The 12,297-nt window shown below is 36.9% G+C and overlaps 1 protein-coding gene across 1 annotated transcript in view; it reads left to right on the top strand.

The window, feature by feature from the left end:
- The window catches only part of ROCK2 (Rho associated coiled-coil containing protein kinase 2), a 138,016-nt gene that overhangs the window by 66,835 nt on the left and 58,884 nt on the right, over positions 1-12,297 (top strand). Inside the window, 6 exon segments of the mRNA XM_032213235.1 lie at positions 3,043-3,181; positions 5,887-5,978; positions 7,202-7,361; positions 8,255-8,342; positions 8,590-8,601; positions 9,802-9,890. Of these exon segments, the coding sequence (XP_032069126.1) occupies positions 3,043-3,181; positions 5,887-5,978; positions 7,202-7,361; positions 8,255-8,342; positions 8,590-8,601; positions 9,802-9,890 (580 nt within the window).

Here is a 12,297-nt window from a genome sequence, read left to right as displayed (position 1 = left end):
ACCAGGATTTCTATTTCATTTGGTTCAAAAACCTAGTCCTAAAATAGGAAGTGGGTGGGGGGGACCCATAATCTACATTTGTTATGTCAAGTGGGCCCTTTGAATTAAAAGGAAATCACATTCTTTCTCAAGAGGAAGAAAATTAGGGGTGGTTGGTCAAAAATTAGGAGCCTGATTAACAAGTGCTCAAAACTTATAATGGAGCAAGAAATAAATGTTTCAGAAAGTTGCTTTAAATATTCTTGATGAAACTGCTTTAATAAATGTAATAATCATTATGGTTCTATTAGGAACTTTTCAGGTGTAGTATTTACGAAATTTATATAGATGTTTTGGACATCGTTTTATTAGGTCATGTTATTAAATAAACTCTTTTTCAATTAGGATACAGTTCATTACAATCTATTTTTTTCTAAACATTTCAAACTTGCATGGTGAATAAGGAAACGGAAAGTCAGACAAAATACAAAAGGAGGAATCCTAAATAGTGGTAAAAAACTTATTTAATTAGTTTACACATTTCAGAAAATACTTCTATTTTAAGGATGTTTCTAGGATATCTATGAATTGGTTGACATGATGTATGACAATTTTTCGACCCTTTGTAAGAAGAATATACCTTTTTAAAGTTTCACATTAGAGTCATTCTAAACTAGGCTAGTTTCTAGTATTCTAGTTCTAGATAAATGTTTGAATATATGTAATATAGGTTGGATAGCAATGTCAGACTGTGCCCAAATAAAATTAACAGTTACTATAGGAAGCATTTCCCCCTTTTTATTTACGGTATTTAAGTATTACTTTATTATTTTTACAAAAGAAGCCGTGGTTTATAAAAGGTACAACAAAAAATTGAAGTTTTTCTTATAAATAGCATTCTATAAATAGACTTTCTGCAAAAAAGTTTTTTTTAATGACATTCTACATCCATATTTTAATGCCTATTGCATTATAGCTTATTCGTTATAGAAAATCAAAAGATGACAATGGGGGGAAAGTTAAAGAAACTTTTAATATGCATAAGTGTTTAAAAATGGTATAGGGTTTCCTGAAAGTGGTTAGACTAGAACAGTGTTTCTCAACCTTGGCGACTTTACGTCCTGGGGACTTCAACTCCCAGAATCACCCAGCCAGCTGGCTGGGGAATTCTGGGAGTTGAAGTCCACAGGACTTAAAGTCGCCATGGTTGAGAAACACTGGACTAGAAGATCTCCCAGGTTCCTTTCAATTCTGCTATTCTGCAGGAAAGATTCTACTAAGATATATAAAGCAACTATGATTGATACACAGGAACTTTGTCAAAGCAGAATACTCACTAAAACAGATATTGACAATGAGATAAAAATGTGATTTAATGGTTCAAACCATTGCAGCAATATAAATATGTTTCCTATTTAGGATGACCAGTTTAAGAATATAGTGATTCTGACTCAGTAAATCAGCAATCTATTTAAATTCTTGATCGTGTAATATTATGCTACATTTAATCCTGAACAAAAGTAATTAATTTTTATAGATTATAGCTCTTCTCAAGATTATACACGACTTAGTTGCCCCCTTTATCTTACTGAGAAATATTTGTTACCATTAAATAGATGTAAAGAAGAACCTACTGGCCTAGCTCAGTGGTTCCCAAACTTGGCAACTTTAAGACTTGTGGACTTCAACTCCCAGAATTCTCCAGCCAGCTGCTGGCTGGAGAATTCTGGGAGTTGAAGTCCACAAGTCTTAAAGTTGCCAAGTTTGGGAACCACTGGCCTAGATGGTTAACTTATTCGTTGGTGTCACATATTGATTATACCAATACCATTCAGATTTTAGAATGGCACATGCATTACATATTATATTACCTTTAATGTCATTGTTTTTAGAAAAGGCTTCTAAGTATCTAGTAATATGAGACTATGAATTGTAATTCCTAAGTATATATTCAGAAAAATTGAAATTAGTAGTGATTTTTCTGGATGTGGAAAATGCCTTTGATATGTTGGACAATTTTGAAACAGTTGTTGCTTAATTTAGGAATTTTTATAGAAATATATTATAGAAATAAAATTTTATATACTCGCAGATAAATTGCACAATAAATCTCTCCCCCTAGGCATTTTTTGAGATAGAAGATTCATGACAGCAAATTGTCCCTTCTCAGTAGCAAATTCTCTTATGATATAACATGTTTTCTTTAAATATTTGTATAAAAGTTAGTGATGCTGTAATTAAATTCATAAGCCAATATAAGGAATGTTGTATACAGTTAAGACTCATTGTTTTGAAGCACTGGGAAATACAATTTATGCCTACTAGAAACAATTGTCATGTGAGTTTCAGCAAAAGATAAATCTTGGTTAGGGTTAAGGCCGTACAGTTTTCATGAAGCTAGTACTTGCAGTTTCTCCATCACTGCCTAAACAGTTGGAATAAAGTAATCAAAAACAATTTCTCCTGTGAAACTAAGCAGGATTACTCGCTCTGCCCAGACTCAGGGGTACAACTTGGAACATAAATGATATATTGCATGAAGAAGAGCAGTTTCCTCTTGATAGAATGGAATGCTTCTTGTCTCTTTCTTTTTTCCCAACGCCTCTACAAGATCTGCTTTTTAAAAGGACATTTAAGGGAATTTGAGGTATTTGGGGTGGAACGAGAAAAAAAAGAAAGGAGGAACTACCATTTTGATACGTTGCCAACAAAACTTTTAATTTCAACTTATGGTTTTGAACAAATCAGAATTGCAAATCATAATTTGACTCCGGATTTGTTGAAATGGGAGCTGTAGAAAAAGATGAGCTTTCCAGACATTTTTCCACTTAATTTTTAAAATAGAAGGGAAAGAAAAAGCCTTTAACTTCACTTATTCTTGGCAAAGGCAGAGACGGGGGGAGGAAGGAGATTACAGAAGCCCAGTTCAAATCTGAAGAGGACCAGCATGTTTATATTTTGAATCTTTAAGCGTTGGATGCTCAATTTACCATCTTAAATGCTATGTTAATCTTTTAAGATTCAACCACAACAATAATGCATTTGTACATTTTGAATTTTTAGGAGATACTCCGTTTTATGCTGATTCGTTGGTGGGAACGTACAGTAAAATAATGGATCACAAGAACTCCTTGCTTTTCCCAGAAGATGTAGAAATTTCAAAGCAGGCAAAGGATCTTATCTGTGCTTTTTTAACAGACAGGTTTGTAAAACATATTTATTTCCTTACTGGGGTGGATTTTTTACTGGAAACTATTCTGTCCAAACAGGCATTTAGGAGATCTCACTTATATAATCTGTGAATATAATCTTTGAGATTTCATTTATAGACAAAACCCAACTTAAATTTGTCATTAGTTTAGGCAGTAATTTTAGCAATAGCAGTTAGACTTATATACCGCTTCATAGGGCTTTCAGCCCTCTCTAAGCGGTTTACAGAGTCAGCATATCGCCCCCAACAATCCAGGTCCTCATTTCACCCACCTTGGAAGGATGGAAGGCTGAGTCAACCTTGAGCCGGTGAGATTAGAACCGCTGAACTGCAGATAACAGTCAGCTGAAGTGGCCTTCCATCTTTCCGAGGTGGGTGAAATGAGGACCCAGACTGTGGGGGCAATATGCTGACTCTGTAAACCGCTCAGAGAGGGCTGAAAGCCCTATGAAGCGGTATATAAGTCTAACTGCTATTGCTATTGCTATAAAAAAAAGATGCACATTAAGTGCCAAAGATTTGAGAAGAATCAACCATTATCCTGCAGTACTGTCATATTCCAGAACTGCAACTTACCTGGAGTGCCTAGAAATGCAAATACATGGCCAAGAGAAACGGCTCAGAGACATGGCCAAGGTAAGGAAGGCTGAAACCCAACCACCACTGAACAAGACATGTAAGTTGAAAGAGCAAGACTGGGCCAAGAAATATCTGAAGACAGATTTTTCAAAGGTTTTATGGTCTGATGACACGAGAGTGACTCTCGACGGACTAGATGGATGGGTCCATGAATGAATCAATGAGACACAGAACTCCATTTCAACTCAAAAGCCAGCAAGGTGGAGATGGGATACTGGTATGGGCTGGTATTATTAAAGACAAGCTAGTTGGACCTTTTCTGGTTGAAGATGGCCTCAAAATCAACTGCCAAACCTACCTATTTTTAGAAGACCCTTGCTTCAAGCAGTGGTACAGGAAAAAGTCTGCGTCTTTCAAGAAGACCATGATTTTTATGCAGGACAATGTTCCATCACATTCATTGAAGTACTCCACTGCGTGGCTAACCAGTAAAACCCTTAAAGATGAAAGAATAATGACGTGGCCCCCTTCCTCACCTGACCTAAACCCTATTGAGAAGTTGTGGGCCCTTCTTAAAACAGGAGATTTACGGTGAAGGAAAATTGTGCACCTCTCTGAACAGTGTCTTCCCAGGCTGTGGTTGCTGCTACACAAACAGTTGATCATCAACAGATCAAGAAACTAACAGACTCCAGTAACTTATGAGTATTATTGAAAAGAAGGGTGCCTATATTGGTGACTGATTTTTTTTGTTTTGAAATGTCAGAAATATTTATTTGTACATTTTGAGTTGTTCGTTTATTATTCTCACTTTAACAGATGCAAATAAACGAGTGAGACAGGCAAATTTTCATTTTTCGTTTAATTGCATAATAATTCTGCACACATGGATAATTCTCCTAAGAAAGCCAAAACCTCACTTTTGCTTTCTTTAATATTCAGGTTTGAGGTTTATTAACATTTTAAATTGACCAAGAGCACTGTAGTTGTTCAGTAATAAAATTATTCCTCCAAAATACAACTTGCCTATTATTTGTACACACGGTGTACCCTTATTACCGAGGTGGCTCAGTGGTTAAATGCAGCACTGCAGGCTACTTCAGCTGACTGCAGTTCTGCAGTTCGGCTGTTCAAATCCCACCGGCTCAGGGTTGACTCAGCCTTCCATCCTTCCGAGGTGGGTAAAATGAGGACCCGGATTGTTGTTGGGGGCAATATGCTGACTCTGTAAACCGCTTAGAGAGGGCTGAAAGCCCTATGAAGCGGTGTATAAGTCTAACTGCTATTGCTATTATTAGACAAATTATTGTGCTTAAACCTGCAGTTTAAGGCCTTCATTTTGAATAACTTTCTGTCCCCTTGTGAAGGGAAAGGAATAAAGAAATACATGAGGAAGTAAAATATTTTGAAGTTTTAAGGAGAAGAACTCTGTTTATATTCCTTTCTACTATGATGTAGGCCTGTTTGTGTATGTTTATATATTTGTGTATATATGTATGTCACCAAGGCAATACTTATTATTAGTTATATGACTAATTTTGATACACAAGTATTTTTTGAGGTGTAGTTAGGAACACAAAAATGTTGCGTTAAAAATAAATGAGTTTGCTACTTACATAATGGGTTCATTATACACTGTTGGGGGAAAATATGAATATACGTATGGGTGAGTTTAAAGGATGTGATCGTTGAAATACTTCTTCAGTAAAGTTTGAATAACTTTCTGTGTTAGGAAGCCAGGTCTTCTGTCATTTATGTTGAAATATTTGCACTGTGGTTTGGCAAACTTGTAGGGTGGGTTTTTTTTTTAATTTAAAAAAGAGCTTTTTCCAGCATTCCTTTTCTACTGAGTGCAGTTGGAATTATGTCTTACTCCACACGTGGCAGATCGAAAATTCCAGTTATTTCATCCAGTGTATGTGAGAGTATTGAGAAATGTAGAGTAGCAAATGCACTGGGAGGATTCAGGTCGCAGTATTAATGAAGAATTAAAAATTATAGCTTATCTTACACATTTAGGCAACCCTGGCATTAAAATAAAAAGCGTGAATAGGTTGCCTCAGAATAGAAAACGGTAGATCTTATAATAAAATTTGACTTTAATTTGCCATGTTTAGGGATGTGCGGCTAGGGAGGAGTGGAGTCGAAGAAATTAAATCTCATCTATTCTTTAAGAATGATCAGTGGGATTGGAATAGCATTCGAGACAGTAAGTACCTTTTTAAAAAAAAATTAAATGCATTTTCCTTTTGTGTGCATGTGAGTGTCTAAATTAGTTTAATGTGGATTTAAAATGTAAGATATTTACTGAGTAAAAACCTTTCAAATTACACTTTTCAGCAAATGTGAAAGCTTACAACTAAATGCCAAAGTAAAGTTTCTAGATTGGAAGTTGGTGAAATGCTCCTAAAATCAACTTCGGTGTTTCGTTGTTGTTGTTGTTTTGCATATTTCTTGCCATAAATATTTCATTTAGTGCAAATCTCATTTCTAACAGTCTTACGCACTTGAAAGGGCAGGAAAAGATCCACAAACACTCTCATGTTTTCTGCGCTTACAGAAGAATTGGATTGGGGAAGAGAGTAGTGGTAGGGGTGGGTGATTATTAAGTGCTTAAAGGCAGAGACCCTGGAATGTACTAACTCATAAATAAAAAACTAGGAGATTTCAATAAAAAATTGCGTGTGAATGAATGTGTTTCATTCTTAAAGCAGCAAATATCTATGGGGATTCTAAATCATCCATGTCATGGTTGAACTAAAGGTGCTTTTTCCAAAAGTAACTTTCTTGAAAAGAAATCCATTTTTCTTTTGGAAAAACACCTTTGGGACAAAAACAACTAGAAAAGCACCTTTGGGATAGAAGTAAAGAAAGTCCAGTTGCATTTTGGAAAACCACCTTTGGGTTTAAAGCAGCCGACTTTCAACTTGAAAGGGACAGATTATGGGAGCCTAAATGAAACTTAAATTTCTTGCGTATTTTATCTTAGACACAATTCTTTTTGGAATTACACATCTATCATGTCAGCTTTGTTTAGTCAAACATGTATTCTTAACATTGATTAATTTGTTTAATAGGGGTTCTGAAACAATTTAAATTTTGTCCCAGTTTGGGAATAAGCAACCATGCTGTTTGATTGTTCTGAAGCAAAACACTGTTAATTACACATTGAATTAAAATATTTGTCTTATTTTGAAACTATAGAATACAGCGAGAAGCAGCGTGGCCTTCCGCAATGGATTAAACATTATGGAGGCTTTGAGAGAATAGGAGACAATTTCCATTTAGATGAGGTTCCTTATAGAGTAATAGTTGAGACCCCGGTGCTGACATGGGATACAAAATTAAACCTTAATGTCAAAAAAGAAAATGCTGCTTTAATATAAGAACATTGACTTTTGTTCTAATACAGGTATCTACTTTTGTTTTTAGCTGCTGCTCCAGTTGTACCTGAATTGAGTAGCGATATAGATAGCAGCAATTTTGACGATATTGAAGATGACAAAGGAGATGTTGAAACCTTTCCAGTCCCGAAAGCATTTGTTGGAAACCAACTGCCTTTCATTGGATTTACTTACTTTAGAGAGAACCTGTATGTAGCATATGTGTAAAAATATACATACCAATTAACCTGGCTTTTCAGCAGTGATGTTACTTGTGTATGTGTGTTACGCATGTATGTATGTATGAGGTATGTGGAATGGAATGGAATGGAATTTTATTATTTATATGCCGTCCTTCTCCGGGAGGACTCAGGGCGGCGAACAATTCAAAAGGGGAACATAAAAAACGAAATACAAATAATAAAAATAAGCAACAGTCGCACAACCATACATGTCGAGAGGGGAGGGAACTCATCACCCCCAGGCCTGCCGGCAAAGCCAGGTTTTGACGGCTTTTCGGAAGGCCTGGAGAGAGGTGAGGGTCCGAATCCCTGCGGGGAGTTCATTCCAGAGGGCCGGAGCTGCCACAGAGAAGGCCCTCCCCCGGGTAATAGCCAGATGGCATTGGCTGGTAGATGGAACCCGGAGGAGGCCAACCCTGTGAGATCTAGTGGGTCTGTGGGAAGTAATTGGCAGCAGGCGGTCTCTCAAGTACCCAGATGTATGTATGTATGTATGCCATTGGATTATATTTGCGTAATTGCGAAATGTTTATTACTGCATTTTCAGGGGAAGGACAGGGAAGAATATAATACATACAAAATAGAGGCATTGCTTTTATAGTCAGTTATGCTGACCTGCATTTCATATACCAATATATCTGCTTGCGTTTTTTTGAAGCTTTCTATTTAAAATGGGTTTAAGAAGCTCTTAGGCTCCTCCCCCATTAACCGGAAAGCTCCCCTGTCTGTTAATAAAGCTAACACTAAATAAATCTCTTTATTCTGAGCACAGTCTAGTGGGATTAGGACTAGAGAGAATTGATTAAAATGAGTTGATTGGCACAGTGGCCAGAGTTTTTGAAAACGTCTGTTTTGAACAGGTTGCTAAGTGATTTTCCTGAGCTTGGTAAGAAAGTTGAACCCTGTATGAACAATGGGACAAAGAAAAATGAACTTAGGAAAAATGAGGTAAGTTCACATATTTTAATGTGCTAAACATTTATTTCATATGTATGGAAAATGAGTGCATCAGTAGTTAATTAATTGAACTGAATTATCCACTTTACTAAAAAGGTGTACTGGTCATTATATGATTTACCATAAGTTTAAATAAGTAGATTTTTAAGAATCATTTAAATCAAGCAATATAGATTATTGGGGAAAAATGGAAATGTATCCTGTTTTTAAGCATGTATCTGATTTTTATTTTTTACAGGATGGTGAAGAGGTAAGCACATTATTCTGAAGATTTTTTTTATCAATATGTTATTGCTACATGATACACACACAAAACGTACTCTTTCTCTATTTCAATGAAATATCAAAAATTTCAGTTTAAGAATTTTTTTTTTAAACCTTGTAAATGGACATTTTATAACTTCGGATTTGTGCCTATATGCAATTTTTTTTAGCAAATTTGGGTTGGTTTTAATTTAGGAAATATGGAATAATTTAGGAAAGGCTTCACGTTTATTATTGTAAACTTTGCTGCTTTAAAAGTTAAAAATAAATTTAAAATACACAGTGTAATTTAAGGACAATGATGATATGACAAATCTGTACCATTTTGACTGGAGTGTTAATTTATATTCATTATCATGTGTTTCAGCAAGTTCAGTATGTTTTGTACATTATCATAAAAACAATTTACTTTCACCTTGGAAAATGATCAGTATAAATTAGGAATTCCCAGATTTTTAACATCACAAGCCCTTTTTATATTTTGGAGACATCTTGCCTCAGGATGAATAATGTTAGATCTGTCCTTCATTTTCCCTAAGTAAATGTAATTGTTGATTTCTAATTCCATCTTTCCATCATCTTGTCCAGCATTGATGTTTATCTGGTTCACCGACAAATGCGCGATAGACATATGCGCACTGACAAAACTGCGCCGAGAAAACCGTGATGTCAAAATTGCGAATTGATTTTCGACAATAGCGCGATGACAAATGAGCGATGACAAAATCGCGCATACGTACGTTATAACCCTAACCCTAACCTTAAAATTTTTTCGATTTTATTGTCATCGCGTATTTGTGGGCGCGATTTTGACGTCGTGAATTTGTGGGTGCGATTTTGACATCGCAGTTTTGTCGTTGCGGTTTTGTTGGCGCGCATATGTCTATCGCGCATTTGTCGGGTCACGGTTTATGTTACTCATCCACCGACCTTCAGCATTTCTATCACCTCATCAACTTGTCCCTAGATTATTAGACCATTTGAAAATTACTACATTGTTTTCTACAATGATACCTTTTGTAAAAATTTTCACAAACTCGCTACCAACACCACTCCCAAATTCTTCATGCCATCCCAGTTTAGGAACTTTTGATGTAAGCTATATAAACAGGGTTTTTTTTATGTGCTAACTTTCTAAATTCTCACTTATAAATGCCTAAAAATCAGGGGATTTTTTTTCTGTCAGCTTATACAATTTCAGGAAAAAATAAATAAATTAGAAGATCAGCTCCGTAATGAAATACAAACCAAAGATGACCTCGAGCAAAAATACAGGTATAACTTTATTTTTTTTAATAAAAATTAGAAGCTCTTTAAAATATAATTTTAGTTTGTTAAAATATATAGACATAGACCAAACACACTCCTTAAAAGTATATGTAATATAAATGAAGAACCTTTCCTGTAATAAAAGCTGTAATATCAAAAGGCAGTTGTATCTGTTACACTTTATATGCTGTGGTGTTTAAAAGTTTGTGAACCCTTTTGAATCTTTAATATTTCTGCATCAATATTTTTCTGTTTACCTATCCAATTTATGTAGCTGCCCATCTTAACAAGAGACACCGGGTGACAAACAGAATTAAAATAGAATAAAAACAAATAGTATAAAATTGAGAATAGAGGCAGTTGAAAAACAATTCATTAACACAACCAAACAGTGGGTCTCTGTGCACACATGAGGGCCCATCTAAGCCATGAAGGGTTTAAAGGTGATAACCATCACCTTAAATTGCACCCAGAAGCACACAGGCAACCAATGGCGATCATGGAGTAGTGGTATTACATGTGCCAAGTAACTGGAGCCCATGCTGCTGCATTCTGCCCCAGTGAAATCTTCTGAATGCTCTTCACCCTTGCTTGAACATAGAATATAGAATAAGGCTAAGTCAAAGCTTGTAGCACCACTTCCAGGTCCTCTGCCTCTAGAAATTGGGTTCCACCACAAAACCGCGGACGACAAAATCATGGTCGATGAAAGCGCGTATGTGACGTCATCACAGCGCGACGAAAAAGATCGAAAAATGTAAAAATAAAGCGAAAACCTTACCCTAACCCCCCCAAACCTAACCCTAAACCTAACCCTTAACCTAACCCTAAACCTAACCCTTAACCTAACGAAAAACCTAACGCTAACCCTTAACCTAACGCTAAACGTAGCGCTAACGCTCTAAACCTAACCCTAACCCTTAACCTAACCCTAACCCTAACCCTTAACCTAACCCTTACCTTTATGTGAATCGGCTTGCTGTAATTTAATTTTTATTTAAATTTTTCGATCTTTTTTGTCGCGTTGTGATGACGTCACATACGCGATTTCGTCGACCGCACTTTTGTGGAACGCGGTTTTGACGGGTCACGAGAAATTGGGGCAGGGTATCCATGACATTGCTCAAGTATCCCGGGGAAGAAATATAAATCTTGGAACCAGCCCTGGAGGAAAGGAGAATCCGGTAATACTTTGCATCCAACCCTTAATTCTAGAACTGGCCTCAAAAGATATCATGATAAATGGAATTGAAAGTCACCGAGAAGACAAGAAGAGCAATATGACCTAAAAATCCAACCTAAAATGCAATCTGTTTTCCACAGAAGTTCTAAAACTAGATGAAGAGAACAATTGAGTTAAACACATTATATTCTTTATTTATTCTTTTATGAAAATGAACCGTAGAAACATCTTTGTGCGTGGCAAAAATGTATTTTCCTTTCAGAAACTGATGTTGCCTCCCTTGGGCAGAAATAACTGCAACTAAATGTTTCTGATAGCTGTTGATCATTCATGTGCATTGGCTTGGAGGAAGTTTAATAACCCATTCCTTCTTGCGGAGCAGCTTCAACACCTCAGGGATGTTGGTGAACTTTATTATATGAACTGCTCGCTCACTTCAGGTCCTTCCATAACGTTTCGGAAGGATTAAGGGGAGGGTTTTGATTTGGCCTTTCCAAAACATTAGTTTTCTTCTGGTTTCATCTTCCTGATAGGTTCAGTACACGGACAGGAATCCTGACATTTTCCTCTAGAATTGACTGGTATAAGTCAACATTCATCATCCTATCAATGATAGAAAGTTGGCCTAGTCTAGGTGCTGCAAAGCAGGCCCAAGCTACGATGCTACCAGGCTTCACAGATGGCGCAAAGTTTTTTTTTTTATAGAGCCGACGGTGGCGCAGTGGTTTAAATGCAGCACTGCAGGCTACTTCAGCTGACTGCAGTTCTGCAGTTCGGCTGTTCAAATCTCACCGGCTCAAAGGTTGACTCAGCCTTCCATCCTTCCGAGGTGGGTAAAAGGAGGACCCGGATTGTTGTTGGGGGCAATATGCTGACTCTGAGGTTTGAGGTTTTATTCAACTTGTATGCCTCCCTATTCCCGAAGGGACTCAGGGCGGCTAACAAAACCGGAAGGGAAGGGAACGATACAAAAGGAAGAACAAAGACAGACAACAATACAGAACCAGTTTAAAAAGTCTCAACAAACACACCAATTTGAGTGGGGATGGGACTCAGCAGCCCCAGGCCTGCCGGAACACCCAGGTCTTAATGGCTTTACGGAAAGCCTGAAGGGTAGGGAGGGTCCGAATCTCCACGGGGAGATTGTTCCAGAGGCCCGGAGCAGCCACAGAGAAGGCCCTCCTAAACCGTTAAACCGCTTAGAGAGGGCTGAAGCCCTATGAAGTGGTA

This window comes from Thamnophis elegans, chromosome 3 (genome assembly GCF_009769535.1).
Source record: "Thamnophis elegans isolate rThaEle1 chromosome 3, rThaEle1.pri, whole genome shotgun sequence".
Taxonomy (NCBI): domain Eukaryota; kingdom Metazoa; phylum Chordata; class Lepidosauria; order Squamata; family Colubridae; genus Thamnophis; species Thamnophis elegans.
The sequence above is the reverse complement of the archived record's forward strand: the minus strand, read 5'-3'. Positions and strand labels throughout refer to the sequence as shown.